Below are 17,331 nucleotides of genomic sequence, written 5' to 3' on the forward strand. Positions count from 1 at the left end.
GACAAATCTGATCTCAGGTAGGTGATGTAAGAAGCCCCTAAGGTTTGAGTTGATTTATTCTAAGCAGGAAGCCCTTCAAGGGCAGTGCTCTCTTGTGTTACTCACTGTGGTCTGACACCAAACGCAGTGCAGCCCCGTCAGGCCCTGGTAACATTTCACTGTCTTGTGGCACTTATCACACTTGGTTGGGCAGTTGCCTTCAACCCAATAATGGTGCATGACCTGGAACAGAGAAGAACAGGGTGGTAAGAGGAGGTGCCCAGGATGACATGGGTAGAAAGCCCGTGCTGCCAAACTTACCTCCGTGTTCTTCTTGGACTTCACGTAGGTCTTGATGCAGGAGGGAGGGGCTCTGGCCACACAGCGCTCATGGACTGTGTACTTGCAGACTGAAAGGAAACAGGTACACAGATTCAGAGCTGACCCTGGGCCTGATTGAAATTTTATGAGGGGAGAATGACATTAACAGAACCTCATTTCACATCCACAGTTCCCTAATCAATCCAATCAGCCACATCAAGGAAAAAAGTCCAAGTCGGCTGTTTTTATCATGGAATACAAAAGGCCAATTAGTACAGGAAATAGTATGCATATGAGAAACCAAGGCTCCTCTATCATGGCATAGCAGGAAATGCTTAATTAAATCAGTCCTTGCTCAAATTTTTCACAATAATTCCCAGATGACAAAAATATTAAAGACAAATTGATGGCTGCCAAATGGCTTGGTGTCATTTGCTAGAAGGAAGAGGTCTATATTTCACAAAGTGTAGGCATGAGAGCAGCTGGCAGGCATGGGAGCAAATGCCTATGGCTTCAGACTGCTTTGTGTACTGACTTATCTAAACGCTAAAGGGCAGATTTGTCTATTTCTAGAAAACAGATTTCATCATCCATGCCAGGCCTTCAGGGAAGTTCATCTTTCATTTTTCATCATGATATTATTTCTCCAAAGCAACTACTTTCACTAGGTAACCTATGGTGCTAGGAAGAAAAACTTAGTATTTATATGAAAACACATATACATACATAAATGCCATCAAATGTGTATATATGTAAAATCTGTATCATAAAACAATATCATACACATTGGGGGTGCATCCCCACATCTCACGGTTTCCATCTAAATATTTGTAGGGGCACTTGCAGACGTTCTCCAAGCTGAAGGCTGACCCCAAATTAACATCTCAGAGTTCATAAATATGTAGATGTTTATATAAATAAACAGATTAGCACCTTAAAATCTACTCTTGAATTATGAATGAAATGCATACAATGCATATAGCATTTTCTAATAAAACTCAAAAATATCCTGTCTGTGAGTTCCTTAGGCAAGAGCCAGGAGGAGCACATACTTCTTCATGATGACTTCTTCATAAATGGTAAAAATCTGTTTTTTTTTTATTACACCATACCCCTTCTTTGAAAACTGTCTTGTTTCAATCAATTAAATCTACCCTAAATTTGTTCACTCTCTTAAAAAGCTATAAAGTTCTGAAACAGGTTTTTTTGTTTGGTTGATTGCTTGGTTTTGTACATGGAGAATGTTCTAGTATATCTGAATCTTCCAAAGTGGCCATCAGAAATATTGCTCTTATGTGATAAGTGACAAGTATGTTATGAAACCGTAAAAGATCCTAATGTTTTAGAAATTAAATACATTTATGACATTAAGTGTAGTTTTAATGTCAAATAATACATCCAGAGAAATAAAATTTCAAAGCATACTGTAATGCAGAAAACAATATGGCCGAACTATTGGATCAACGGAGAACGTCATTCTGCCTCAGGGAATATCAACTTTATTTTTAGGTAACAATGCTATAAATTAAATAGATACTAGATAATTTTATAAATTAATTAACACACATGTACACACCTACCCTCTTAATGAATCTCTAACTGGTAGAGTGGATTTATTGGAATAAAATACATCTTGTAAGACAAGGAGACTGAAGTTATTAAAATGAACACCACTTATAATGCCTTATATTCCTATTGCTATAGAAGCCATATGAAATTTACCTTTATGTAAAAATAATGTGTCAGAGGGATTGGGGAAATTAGACAGATTAGCAGGTAAAGGACTTGTCACACAAAGACTAGAGTTGAGCCCCTAAGAACTTGTTAAAAAAAATGACCATCTGTGATGCTAGCATAGGTAATCGAGACAGAGTCTCCCAGGAGAAAGATGGCTTGCTGGACTAGTTGAGATGTGGGTCAGTAGGAGAAGCTAAGTCAATATGTAAGGTGTGAGAAACAAAGGAAGTCAACCTTGGACCTCCACATGAACACACAATGACACATGGGAACACACACACACACACACACACACACACGCACACACGCACACACACACTCATTCAGTGGAAGGAACTTTAACTTTTTTGATCATTTGAATGAACAAAATTTATTTTTATTCAATTGATCTAAGTCTTTTTTTATTATTTTAAGATTTGAAGGAATCGTCTCACCTTGAAAAGCTAATTACAAAAAAGTAGTTAACTTACGGGGTGAATATAAAATATAAATAAGAGCTAAGTATGAGAAACCAGTGGAAGATGTCTAAATATTCCAAGGAAAAATGAGAAACATGAATACATGAAAATTAAAATACAGTAAAAAGAAATGTCTAAGGAGTTGCCTGGTATCATTGATTCCTCTTGATAGGAAGTTTGCCGGAGACCTGAGCGTTGAGCAGCTACAGGGAAATCTACGCTATAAGCACCATGCCCTGAGGTATGTCACACAAAAAGGATGATTGCATGAGCTCAGTTTCCCTCAGCAAAGTGATGACATCAAGCAGAGCCAGTGTACTCACAGGAGCAGCAGAGGCCCTGCTTCCCCACGCCAATCAGCATGTTCAGGCAGAGATTGCAGTAGGCCGGCTTGTTAAAGTGCTTGAGTCGCCACACATGCTGTCCGTCATCCTTCACATTCTGCACAGGACGTGAGAGAAACAGATTGCACTCAGTGAAATAAACAGTAGAATCTGTAAGTGCCAATAAAGCTCAGGCTGGACCCAAGTGTCTCAAGACAATCTGTTCCCTCATCTCTGACTCCCTACATTTCAAGATCGCCACAGAGACACGTGTGCTCTAGCCCGATGAGATACTGCCAAAGATTCCGAGATGCTGTAGCAACCCAGGGAATCTTGTCTCATGTCAACAGCTCAACAGCATTCCCTGCCGCCACCACAATGACCTGCCCAACAGAGCGCTCCCCGACGCAGGGCACGCAAGCTTCACCTTTGAGCAGCTCATGGTTAGAACACAATTCCACAAATAAGCGACCTAAGAGAGAGAAAAGACCTAGGTGCAGGTGTGAGAAGTGGAAACTTGTAAAAATTGTTAATTCTGGCTTTATGTTGGGAAACAGAGAACTCAGAATGAAGTTAGATTTTGTAAGGCAGCAAAACGGGATATAACGGCAGAAGCAATGCTTCCAAGTCCGATGTGGTCATCCCAGGACGTCACCCGCAGATCCCTAATGGAGGCTTCAAGAATATGTGCTGCATTAGAGACTAATTTTGATGAAGAGGACAAAGGCATACTTATATGATTATGTCTGTGGCTGTCTTGTAAGAACAGTTATTTTATCCTTAATGAAAGATGGTAAGAGCATAAAAACTTACCATGTTTATAACAATCACTGTAGCTACATGTCACAATAAGACCCTGGGTTTACATTAACTTGCAATTTTAGTAAAGAAAAGTGCTATATTGTTTACTATGCTAAGTAAATCTATATAATATTTTAATAACTAATGGCATTAATTACATCTGTATTGCTCAGGATTAAAATAACACAAATTTATAGGATGCTACTCTGTTTAAATCCCCATAAATGGGCCAAAAGCATTACATGATGTTATCATGTTGCCATCATTTGTTATCATCATTTTATATATTATTACATATCCTTCGTATCTCATTCACCAATTTGTGTGAAACTAAATTTTGAAATTATTGATAGATATTCTATCAACACTGACATAATTCACAATTTTTCAAGTTAGCAAAAATAAATACTTCTTTCAGTGTGTTTATCAACTAATGTCTGAGTATGTATTGTGTATTTGGGGACTATAGAAGGAAAACACAAGCACAGGTTATCTTTTTATTAATAATAAAATATTAACAATAATGTTTCTAACCTTTCTCTTACCACAGTGAGAGCTAGGACACTGATTTATAATATCCATAAATCCATAGTAACTAATTCTCACATTAGAATTAGAAATGTCAAATTTGCATCATAAGATGAAACATTAATGAAAATGCTTCCTGGGAGGTACTTGTCAATGGGCCCCTTGAATTTCTGCAAGTTTTGAAGGCAGAAGTACTGCCATGTTTTTGTCCCAAGAAGACATTTGAAACACAAGTGATTACTAAATACCTTGTACAACAGAGGAGCAACTCTCTCCAGAGGAGAGAAATGTCCTTGCTAATGAAGACGGGCCAGACTTCTGTCCCACATGGAGGCTTGGTGACCACGCTCTGAGTTGAGTGCTGCATTTACTTGGTTTACATTCCTCAGTCTCCTCACACTAAGGGAGAAAGGCAAGCCAGCTCAGATGGGAAACGCCTATTGCTTGCTTTGCTGTGAGTAATAAAGTCTCTGGCCCAGGGAGTCTCATGTTCTCTGGTACTTGGGAACTGGACTAATTGATCCCTTTTCAATGTATTAGCAATATTCAAATTTGCAGCTGTGAGAAGATGCAGATGATTATCATAGAGACCACATCAGGAGACAGAATTTTAAATATTTTCCTCCATAATTTAAAACAATAAGCTTCAAAGTAATTTCTGAGTCCAATACTGGTTTGGATATATCATCATAATTTTAGTAGCTCTATAATCTAAGTAGGATAATAAATTTTTAGCTTTGCAATATTTTGTAATCTATATTTTTAGTTTCTATCATAATAAAAGAATTAAACCTCTTGATATAAAAATATTATCATGAGACTGTTGATTTTTGATAATCTTTAAAATAGTAGTGCATTGCTTTAAGAAATTTTCAAGTAAAAGGAGAACGGGAAACGTTCTAATTTTCCTATGTTTGCTGTTTCTGTACTCCCTGTCATTTCACTTTAAGTGATTGTCCATTCCATGTGAATAAGCCTCATCCTGTTGGAGAGCACATATGGACGAAGTTAGCTGGCATTTTCCTTATCAAAAAACAAACAAGTCTGAACGTGGGTGTTCTGTCAATCAGAATACTTAGCCATGTTACAGGCTGCAAGTGATGTGCAAATCTATTACCCAGGCATAAAATGCTTTACCAAAAAAAAAAAAGAGAGAGAAAGAAAGAAAAAAAAATTAAATAGCTTTGTAGCTCTTAGCCTGATGCACTGCCCAAATATGCCAGAGATGAAATATGCATGTGCCTTCTTTCAGAGGAGAAATGGAACCAAGAGCCAACTCCTCTCACTAGTGCAAATTGTACCCTGACTCCCTGGATTTTCATGTCTTATCTTGTCTTATTTAGATTGTAAACTTGATAGAGGAGAGAGACTCAGTTTCATTCTATCATCAGAATGCATTTTTATTAATGTTTTATAGGAAATAAATATTTATTATCAAGAAGGAATTCACATTTTTTTTAAGGAAGAGCACAGAATCCAAAAGGCCTGAATCCTGGCCTACTAGGAAACACTGTCATGTCTCACTGTTCTACTGCTCTAATAAAATGAAAGCACACTCTTTCCTTTCTCAGGCCATAGTGTGAGTTTTCATTATATAATACCCGTGAAGTTAATTTAGCTCCTTGAGGACGAGTGTTATATAAACAGCAAATATAATCACCATCATAGGGTTGAACTGTAGAACATCCAAGACTCAAGAAGAATCTTTCTAGGTGCACCGTACTTTATTTCATAAAATATTGCTTTTCCTCCCTCATCTCTGTACCAGATGTGACACTGCTCTGTGCCTATGACAGGGAAGACTGACTGTTCAGTGATTCCTGGCCAAGTTCAGAGTAAGGAAGAGCTCTCGGTAGACTTCCCCAACCTTCAATTATCTAAAAGTCAAACGAATGTGGAAAGAAATTTAAAAAGGAATGCCCTTTGGTTTTGATGTTATTTGCCTGTTTATTCTATAGTTTTTGAAAGTTTTAGTATTTTTTCTCAGCACTTCCCCGGATATAGGCACTGTTCAGATGAATTAGGGCTGCTCTAAATGATATTTATTTGCAAAAGACTTTAAAGAGATATTTTACTGACATCCCATGCCAAATCCCCCCAATCCCACATCTCACCAAGTGCCTTGAATACAAAGAAGAGTGATTGTTGCAAGTTAATTCCATTGTTAGAGAGCAACCATTATGATGTAGTGCATATTTTGTCTAGTAACTCTAAAAATTATACCACTATAATAAAAGCTGTTCTCTTTGGCAAAAATTGGGCCATATTAAGTCTGGGCAAAAAGAACTCAGAGAGGTGTATTAACATCTGGGCAGAGTCACAGCTGGTTGCTAATTTCCAGACTGTGCTTTTTGCAGTCAGAACAGGGCCTTGTCATCCTTGAGGCTCCAATCAAAGTGTTTGCCATATCATACTGTATAATAAGATAATAGTTTTCATTCAATAACCTGTAATGGGCTCCTGGATCTTGTCTGTTTTTTCAACTCCTGAATAGATTGATCCATGTATAATATAGAGAGTGGGGAAAAAATTCCTCACCAAATTAAAATTTTTAATTGAAATGTGGAATATCAGTTTTTTTCCAAATATGATTTAGTTTAATCAAAGCACATCACTGCTTGTCACTCAAAAATCTCACCAGGGAACACATCCTTTCTTTGTTATTAATCCAAGCAAAAGTATGAAGAAAAATGTGCCCTTAAACTTTATTAATCAAAGGCGTCATAGATATTACATATAAAACTAAATACAGTATTTCTTTGAAGCCATGTAGTGAAATGAAAACATTCCCTCCAAATACAGCTCAGGCTAAATGTGGCTATATCTTGTACAGTCACATAGTTGAGGGTCTTCCTTCTAGTGTTATTGTGCTAACTGGTCATGCTGTGAGACTGCCTTCTAAGTATCTATGTTTGTACCTGTCCACCAGGCCTGCTGTAAATCATCGTCGGAGACACTTCATTCCGAGGCAGGCAGCCGTGGATACAGAGACCAATCACTGGTCAGTGTTGGAATAGGTGTCTGTGAGTGCTCAGTTCCAAATGGGGCATCTTTATCCCCGACATGGAAGGCTCATGGGAGGTCCGTGAAGAAGCGGAAGTGATGGGGAGGCGTACTGGGAACACAGTCGTCTGGACCTCACATAGCTCTTGTACTCATGAACTCACGGCACACGTGCTTATCGGCCCAAGACCCACACACCTCAAGCCAGCCAAAATCTATGCACGAATGAGGGAGGCCATGAGATCTCATCCTAAACTCGAATGCTATTGGCAGCTGAGAGATGCTAAGGTAGTGGTTCTTAACTTCCCTAATGCTGTGACCCTTTAATACAGTTCCTCCAGTTGTGGTGACCCCCCCAACCATAAAATTATTTGTATTACTATTTCATAACTGTAATTTTGCTACGGTTATGAGTCATAATGTGTCTTCCAATGGTCTTAGGTGACCCCTGTGAAAGGGTTCAACCCCCCCAAAGGGGTCCTAACCCACAGGTTGAGAACGACTGTACTAAGGAGAGAGACTCATTCTTCGGGACTGCGGCAGCGGCATGTTACCCTTGCTCCCGTGAGTGGCCCTGTTCCCATACATCTGAGGGTTGCTCTGAGTGGAAATGGAGGTGGAGATTAGGGAGGGTGGAGCAGGATCTGATCACCTTTTGTTGTATACAGGTATGAAATTCCCAAAGAATAAATTTAAAATAACATAAATTATTTTTGTTTGTTTTGCTTTTGTTTTTATTTATTTATTTATTTATTTATTTATTTATGTATTTATTTATTTATTTATTTATTTATTTATTTATTTATTTATTTATTTATTTATTTATTTGGCATAGGCTGTCACTATATAGCCCTGGCTAGCCTGGGACTCTGTGTTGAGCAGGCTGCCCTCAAGCTCACTACAAGTCTCACTCTACCTCCTGTGTGCTGGAGTTAAAGGCCTGTGGAAGCCTGTGCCGCCATGCTTGCTAAAACCAAGTAATTTCTTAAGAGGAGTTAAAGTTTCTTATTTCAGGGAGACAACTGTTTAGGTAGGTGGTGATATTTTATGAGAATATAGTGAAAAATGTTAATGTTAATAATTATAGATTATATGTTACTAAATTGTGAAGACCATAGATTTCAGAATTGAAGCATTATTATCTCTGGCATCTGAAGGAAGGAATGTTCAAACTTTGAAGTGTCAGCAAAGGACAGGCATGTTCAGGACCATTTCTTCTCATTTTTCTAGAGGGATTAACTACCTATCACAAAATAACCGCCTTAGTCAAGGAAAGCTCGGCTGTCTGTCTTTCTGAAGGTGTCTCTGCTCCAGTCCCTTTTTCCTTTCTCTGCCTCTCAAGAGGGAAGGAAGATTGTTTTAGGTTTGAGGCAGACGAGGACTACAGAGTCAGACCTTACAAATTAAACAAAATAAGCAAACAAACAAGACAGTGACAGAACAGATCAGAATCTGACAAACCATAGCACTAGTCAAATCTGCCTAGTAACTTGCTTTTGTAAATAAAGTTTTATTGAACCACAGCTTTGTTCAATCATTGATACAAGAGCTGTGATTGCTTTTATCCTATCACAGCATGGATGGCAGTTTCGATAAAGACTTTCGGCCCTGGGACCTAATTTATTTCAGATCCTTTACAGTCAGTTTCTACTCTCTAAAGAAGCAGTAACTGTTAACAAAGAGTGACATGTTTGTTCACTGACAATTTAAAACATGTTAGCCTTGGTCCTGTCACAAACCTGAGAGCTTTCTTCAACTGTGGGCCTCTCTTCTACCTCTGGATGACTCATAAACTGTGTTGGTGTTAAATCAGCTTCTGGCTTGGGGAAATAAAGCCACAGCCAGCACTTGTGGGGCTGTCAGGAGAGTGGACAGGGAGAAGAGGCTTGCTGGGAATCAATGCCATCAGCTGCTCATGGCTGGTTCTCAGTACTGTCAGAGCCATATCTGAGGTCAGGTAGACTCCTCAGGCCAGCGCTCAGTGTTCTGGCATCCTGTGCAAGCTCTTCTACCTTGCTCAAAGCCTGAAGACCTACAGAGAGAATTTAGACTTCTCTCAAGATTTCCCAAGGATGCTATTCTGAAATGGCACAGTGAAGTAATGATGAGAAATTTGTTTTCTAAGTTTTGAGGTGAAAAAAAAAAAAAGCCAAGATGAAACATACTATTTTAAGCAAGCCTTGTATAACAATGGCCTTGGAAGACATGTGTTTCAGGGGTTTGTTTTGTTTGTTTGTTAATAAAACTGAGTTAAGTAATATTTAAGAAAAAGTGCTACCCAGAAAACAAAAGCAAAACAAAGAAACAAAATCCCTAAAACATTATTCAGTGATGTGAATCCTGAAAAGGGAGGACATAACTCAGGTGTAAATATTTTGTGGTTCTCGAACTCACAAAGCTCTGAATTTCCCCTCGGAGGTGTGAGACTGCAATACTTTGTCTGTTTCTGATTAGCTGATTTTGAACTTTGTAAAGTTTATAGAAACTCTTGGACAGGAAAAGAAACGGCAGCCACTCTCCAGTAATTTAGTATCAGGTCTCGAGGAACGATGCTTCTGGTGTGGGAAGCAAAGCAGACACTCTTGAAAATGGGAAGCTCCTGGAAGTGTGCTGAGAAATAATAAAGTACAATGAAGTCATCAAGTGCCGCCGTGCTTTGCATGAGAGTCGCGCTCTCCCAGGATGCCACTCTTGTCGGGGCAGTGTGGCTAGCACACTGCAGCCGCTTTCGAATATACCATGATGTTCAGCACGTGGTCAATTAGAATCGACTCCCCAAGGTCATAACGGACAGTATGCACAAACGCACAGGACAATTTAACAAAGCAGACTTTACATGAATGGCCAAGTTCAAGATGAAGCACCCACATTCCCAATTTGACAGCCAAAGACCAGGGTGGAAGTGGAGGGGACACAGAGGATCATGAATCCAGTCCTCTGTGAGAGAGAACACAGTACCTGCCCGCAGCAAGGAAGTTAAGTTTCAGATCCGAAAAACAGTGGCTGTCTCTCATCACTAAGTTGTCTTTACGGGTTAGCTCACTAGTTCATGTAGTTTATGGTGATGACGTTTTACAGGGGTTATCGTTTAATTAAAATTGATTTTAAATTGTTGCATTATACGTTTATAAAAAAAACTAAAAGAAGTGAAATTTCTCTTTTAGAATGGTTCTTTATAGCGAAAAAAATGTCCAATCCCATAAATTGCTCTTTGTGTTAAGCAATGTCGCCCTGCCATCTAGTGGCTATTGTTAGGAACACAGTCCCGATGACTAAGTACCCCCCAATTGATTTCTGTTAAATTCCAATAATCCTTCTGCACCAAAAACATAAAAAAAAATATTAAAATACAGTTTTATATTTTATATAAACTACATATAACTAACTGCTATGATATTAAAATCTAAAGATGGTCATCCAGTTACTGTCACATTAAAAGGATCCTACTTCTTTAAAAATACTCTATCTAAAAATTTAAATTTTTATAGATCTGTAGTTAAATAATACAATGTTTTTATAATTTTACAAAGTATTTATATAAAATATGATTTAAAAATTGATAAACAATTACTTCCAAATAAAAATATCTTGTCCATCCTTTTTTCTTCCCTCACCTCAAGCTAGCAATTGCTTTTTGATTTTCTTCTTGTGGAGCCCGGGTTGGAACTCGGGGCCTAAGGTGTGTTAGGCAGGTGATGTCCCACTGTGCCACTGCACCAGCCCCTGACAACCACACATCCCCCACACATCCCAAACCTCCCCTCCTCCTATATGATCACTTCCACTTAAAATAGCCAAATTTTAGCTTTGAAATTATGATGTTAATTTCTGGGAAAGGGGTACTTTTGGAAGGTCCTAATCTAAATCACCTGATGGCTGGACTTTACTGCAGAAAACCAGATCAAGATGGAAATCAGTCAAATGCCAATCTCCTGAAGCCCATTTATGTTTTCCTACATCTACAGATACTCCTAAGCCCTAATCCCATTTATATTTCCTACATACACACGTGCAACACTTTTTACATGCTTTGTGTTTCACAAAATCACATGGTGGAATCATTAGGAGTTGAGAAACTTACTATGTGCTCAATGGTAGAAAATGGCCCAGACAACTGATCATCAAATGTTGCCAAAGAGCATCTCACAGACCTAGCCACACACCCTGCTCAGTGCAAAGGCTTACATTTTCCAAACCCAGGAGGACAAGAAGTGGGATGGTGGTCATTCCTCCTTGAATCCACTCCTCCAGTGACACAGTGCCATCTCGGTCATAGTCAATTTCTTCCATCATTTCATGGAGGATCTGGAAAAAGGAGATGAGAAAAATATGCAAAGAATTGATTTTTAAAATCCTTATAGTTTAACAGACCATTGCCTCCAACTGGTTATACTATATTGTGACTAGAAACTGAGTGAGAGTAGGAAAAAAATGTCTGTAAATAAATATGTTAATACTGTTATTGGGAAGATAGTTGACTTTGTTATGATTTCTAGAACCAAGCTTTTTCCATGATGATCAAGTTTTAGAAACAGGTGCTCAACTTTTATACTATTTTTCCAAGGAACAGCAGCACAGTGAAAATTAAAAGGTACTTATAATGTAAGGATAAAAGTAGTCTCTAATTACTTCCTCAAGATCATTTTTTAAGTTCATATATATGCCAGAAAGTGTCTGGGCAAATTAACATCATGGCAAAGAGCTCAAATAATTCTTTGTTAAGTAGTAATGGGTGAGGGAATTAAGTTGTTCTTAATTGCCTATAACAATTTAACAGAGCTCAAACTTAATGACTTGATCACATTTGATTAGACTTCTTTGAAGATGGCTTGCAAGTGATGTCCAACAATATGCAGGTGTGATACAGTTGCCTCTTTATAGTGTGGTGATGATGTGGGTACTTATTTTAAAGGGTTGTGAAGATATAATGAGACAATGTATTATAAGTTAAAGATGGCTGGCATATACAGAAAGTTCCATGTAGTGTTTGAGTGATAATTATTATAAAATACACAAAAGTTCCAATTATGTTATCCTTGGTTGCTGTGAATGGCAACAAGCTTTCAATCTAGGAAAATCATGGAAGGTAAAAACCAAACAAACAAACAAACAAAAACCTTGGAAGAGCATTGCCTTGATACAATATGGACATTTTAAGCAGTTTGGAAAAATACATCCAAACACCTTAACAACAAAGATGTGAAAAGATGCTATGAATGTGATCCTTGAACTGGAAGTGCAAGTAGTATTTTCCTAGCATTCTGCTTGGTTGCTTGGTGTCTTTTGTCAGATTGTTTGCCAGATCTACTGGATGAAAAAGAAGACTTTGGGGAAGTTGAGAAACTTACTATATGCTCAATGGTAGAAAGGGCACACCACCATTGTTATTTCATTATCTTCAAAATAAACGACCAAAGGTTTAGAATTTGATAAAATGACATAAGATCTGATTAAAATATCGTGCTTCTTGGGTACATCAACAGATGAGTAGAGATGATCGATCAGGAGAATTGAGTTTGTTGTGATGGCACAAACCTGAGATGCCAGCATCGGGACCCGAGGGCAGGAAGACGGCGAGTTTGAGCAACACTAGACTAAATTATGAGATCCTACCAAAGCAAAGAACCATAAAAAAAAACAAGGCACAGTGAGAGTTCTCTCATAACCCTATGCCTGTTTTTCGGCTTTGTGAGGCAGGTTTCCTGTAGTTAGCTCAAGTTGGCTCAATGACTCACCTTCTTTAGTACCACAACGATGGGACTGAAACCATGCACCATTGTCCTCTGCCTCATACAGTAATAATGTATGTTTAGTAAACCCAATGGTAGAGCCAGGTTCACTCAACAAATGTTCTTTGTAAGGACATGTTTGGCTTCCTGTTAGTTTCTACAAACCTCATGTCACTTTGCTCTGTTTGTGCAGACCTGAAAAGGGCCTACGGATGTTAAAGGGAAAGAGCTGTTGAGGCTGTAGGCAAGATGAGGTGGCGAGCTATGACCGCAAACACGTGTTCAAAGTAAGGTTGTTTCCCTAACTCCACTCTTTGGACCATCCAGATGGGAGGCCGACATATCGGGATTGCTCAGGAGAAATAATGCCATGGTTGTTATTTGTGATCTCCAGTAGATAGTAGTCTCAGTTAACTGTCCAGCCACCAACCGTTACCTCCTTTGCAACATCCATATCTCACTTTGGTACAGCACTAGACACCACAACTATATTTTCTGAGAAGTTGGTTGTATCCAATTTCTGCTCTGAAAATTGATAGAAAACAGATCCCCTCCTTCAGTCTCCCCCAGGAGAATAAGCAGACTTCACTGATAGATGAACACTTGTCACAGAAAGGTAAAGAGGTATTTCAATTTTTTTCGATCAAAAGGAACAATAGAACTTCTAATAAATCACATGATTTCAATAGAATACTAAGATGTATTCTTTAATAAATTCAATATACAATTTACCAATTCCTTGAACTCCATAGACAAACTACAGTCGTGAATGACAGTGTCACTTGCTGTGAACACAGCAGGCAAATTTCCACCATCAAACAAGTGAAATTGAAATACAGTTGAATTAGAATGGGAAGAAGTCTCAAATGTGGGGAGAATTATGTTTCCATTTTTCACTGGACTCAGGCCTTCCCTCCCTTTGATTAAGACAGAAGGGGAAAGCAAATGAGCTTCTGCCTCACTGTCCTCTTTTTTTATCTATCTATCTATCTATCTATCTATCTATCTATCTATCTATCTATCTATCTATCTATCTATCTATTCATTTATTCATTTATTTGGTTTTCAGGACAGGGTTTCCCTGTATAACAGCATTGGATGTCCTGGAACTCACTCTGTAGACCAGGCTGGCTTAGAACTCACAGAGAGTTCTGCCTCCTGAGTGCTGGGATTAAATGCGTGCACCATCATGTCTGGCCTCAGTGTCCTATCTTTATCGTGGTAGTAGCTGTATAAATGTGAGTGGTGATTTACAAAGAAGCTTCCCAGATTCGTATGGTATACAGATCTTTTAAATAAAACTGAATTGCTTTCTTCATGGACACTTCATAAACTTAATGGGTTTCAACAATAAAATGGGCAACTGTCTCCCCTCAATTTCTCCCAAAATGTTATTTATGTATAAAATTAAATTGCCTAAAAGGGAAGGTTTCAATACATTTTAATGATGCTGGAGTTTTATAAATTCATACATAATAAGGCATCTTTATTTTCTTAGAAGCATTTTTAAACATAATTTCTTTAAACAAATTGGTAAAAATTTCCTGGCTGTGTTTTTAACTAACTGTAGAGCTTTGAGTAAGCAGTTTCAACATATTTTGATCTCAATTCACCCACCTAAGGAATAAATAAAAGAGTGCATCCAAGAATTACAGGCACTACACAACACATGCACAGGAGCAGCACAGTACACCTTGGATATAAATACAGCAGCCTCTTCTGTAGCACGGACCTCGGCGGCAGTGTCCATCAGCAGCATCCACTTCCCCCATGTATGTAACCTCCCCATTCAAAAACCAGGAGGAAGAAAGCCGGGGTGACTGCCTGACAAACACCATATGCACCCTATCGTCCCATGCAGACTCGACTCAACTTCTGGTTAGACATAATAATCGAGTCACAAAATTTAAAAATGAATGATCATAATATATGCAGATTCCAAAAACACTAAAAAGGAAATAGCCCATGAACAAATTAGACAACACGTCACCCACCCATATGCCTACCGGATTAAGTTCAGTGACATCCCATTCAAGGTACTCTGCCACGTGCATCATCTGACTGATGATATTTTCTAATTCCTGGAATAGGTGGGAGGGGGAATGGAGGGTGTGAGGGAGTGAGGGAGACAGAGAAAAGAACTGGTTAGTCTTGGATTTAGAGTATTTTTGTTCAGTTAGTACAATGGTTATATGAACCAGTTTCCTAAAATCATATACATACATAGAAGTTATTTAGATACCTCTTAACAACATAGAAATGAGTAGCTAAATCTAAATTTTATTAGCTGTTATAGATTTCTATAATCCATCTTTCCTTTTAGTTGAAACTTTCACCAGGAGAGGGCGCCACAGTACCGAGCAGGGCTTTCATCAAGCCATGCTTTCCAGAAAACAGGAGTACTTGTGTATTTTCTCAGGCTGTGATATTTGAAGTGACTGGAAGTCCTGAGGGCTGGAAGCATGGGCAGATAACTGAGAGGTCTATTTTTATTTTTTGTGCACTGAGAAAATATACTGACTGTGCTATCCGCTTCTCAGGATGCTTCACTAGAAAGGTGTTGTGAGGTCAAGGTTTGGAGGCAAAGCATATGCAGAATTTATTTGCTGAGAAGGTCAAATTTTAGTTTAAATTTTCATGTTCTGTCCTAATCTCAGCTCTTTGAGCAACTGCCAGTGAATACATATGACTTAGTTAAATGAATTTGAATTATTTTTTAATGTATATACCTAAAGCTTGTTTTGCTTTCCAGCTATCGCCAGAAAAACAATTACAATTTTTCATAAGATATTTGTTTATTTATAATATAGAAGTTATGTTATTTTAAAAAGTGATATTTGTTTAAGTATAAAATTATATAAAGATGACGCTTGAAATTATATAAAAATCAAAGATTTTTCTATTGGAATCCCTGTCACATTTGGTCACAGTTCATGAGATAAAAACAGTAATATGGTAAGAAGAGGTTAACTCATGGGGACCCAAGAGTCCCCTAAGTAATGAATGAGAGCTACTCTACTCCCAGAAGAAATATGACTAACAAATATGTCATGTGATAAATATTGTCATAGAAAATACAATATAAGTCAACTTATTGGAGACTGAAAAACTCCAATGCCTGCTAACAATTCAGTGGAATCACTAACCTCTCATTCACTCCACCTTTGCTCAATTCTGTGGAGGAACTCAAGCTTCTGAATCAAAGAACAGAACCTATGCTTCATAGATGTCAATCGAATGAATCATTTACCCTCTCTTAATAGTTGCCTCACAAATGAAATGGAAATCCTAACTTAACCAAATTCATGATTACTACAAAGATAGTATGTGTTATCATAAGAAATACATTCATCCCATCACCAGAGTGTTGAAAATAATCAATAATTATTAATTATTAGTGTGAGATACAGTCAGCATTCAAGTCAACAGTTTTCTTTCTCTTTTACTTCTAAATAGTGAACTGTGAGATCTTTAACATATCAATGTAAATTATTTTAGAAGGCAAAATTTTAAGCAGTTAGTTATTAAAGGAAATATATTGAAGTTAGTGGACTGTGTAGAAAAAATAAACCCTTGGATTATATCTTGAATTTAACTTAAATAAAAGAGAAAAAAGAAAATTAAGAACAAATTATGAGCAAATCCATTTATTCTGAAGTCAGTGTTTGATATTGGGCATCTAGTTATAAGTGTTTGCAGCAATCAGCTACATATGTTCCCTTAAAATGGCCAAAATCCAGGAAAAAAAAAAAAGCACTTGACTAAATTTTCAAATCAGCTGCCAACCCATGGCTAAAAGCCTAGTTGAGACATATCATTTTAATTTAATTAAAAAGAAACATTACATAAAACAAATCTGCATTAGATGTATTAGAATATAATTTGCATTAGTGTAGACATGAATGATACAATAAACATTTTTAAACATCTACAAGAAATCTAAATGCCTTTCCATGAAATGGCACCAGAAAAAATGAGTAAGCTCATTCTGAATTTCAGTATTTCTAGGTGTAGCTTAATACACAGAAGAAGAACAAAGGAACTCTGTGGTTTAAACCTAGGAAGTCCCTGAGTCACAGTGTCAATTCACGGTGGTGTTCATTCCCTGAAGTAGGGATTGCAGGGTTTTTCTTCCCTCTGGAGAAGCAAGCATGTAATTATCCTACTTGGTGCTATAGAAAGATATGTCTAACGTCACTAATATCCTTGTAAAAGTCTATGTGGCAACACGGCTCAGCAGGTTAAGGCATTTGTCAACAAGCTTGGCCACCTGAACGAGTGGAAGAAAGAGATGAAGCCTGCAGGTTGTCCTTTGACCTCGGCGCGTTCACACAGCAGCAATGCACATAAACATACACACAAATAAATACAGTAAAAAATGCTTAGGTCTGCTTGAGTCACAGCAAGTCCTATCAGATGAACAGAAAAGCCCTCTGACAAACGAGCTCATCG

General features: G+C 37.9%; 1 protein-coding gene across 6 annotated transcripts in view; it reads right to left on the reverse strand.

The window, feature by feature from the left end:
• Dgkb (diacylglycerol kinase beta) overlaps positions 1–17,331 on the reverse strand; it is a 707,644-nt gene that overhangs the window by 491,286 nt on the left and 199,027 nt on the right. For all 6 annotated transcript variants that reach the window (XM_006983950.4, XM_016002476.3, XM_006983949.4 and 3 more), the window contains 5 exons: positions 14,886–14,960; positions 11,336–11,455; positions 2,819–2,936; positions 301–389; positions 106–222 (listed from right to left, as the gene is read on the reverse strand). In XM_006983950.4, coding sequence (XP_006984012.1) covers positions 106–222; positions 301–389; positions 2,819–2,936; positions 11,336–11,455; positions 14,886–14,960 — 519 coding nt within the window. The remainder of the gene's footprint in view (positions 1–105; positions 223–300; positions 390–2,818; positions 2,937–11,335; positions 11,456–14,885; positions 14,961–17,331) is intronic.

This window comes from Peromyscus maniculatus, chromosome 14 (assembly GCF_049852395.1).
Source record: "Peromyscus maniculatus bairdii isolate BWxNUB_F1_BW_parent chromosome 14, HU_Pman_BW_mat_3.1, whole genome shotgun sequence".
Classification (NCBI taxonomy): domain Eukaryota; kingdom Metazoa; phylum Chordata; class Mammalia; order Rodentia; family Cricetidae; genus Peromyscus; species Peromyscus maniculatus.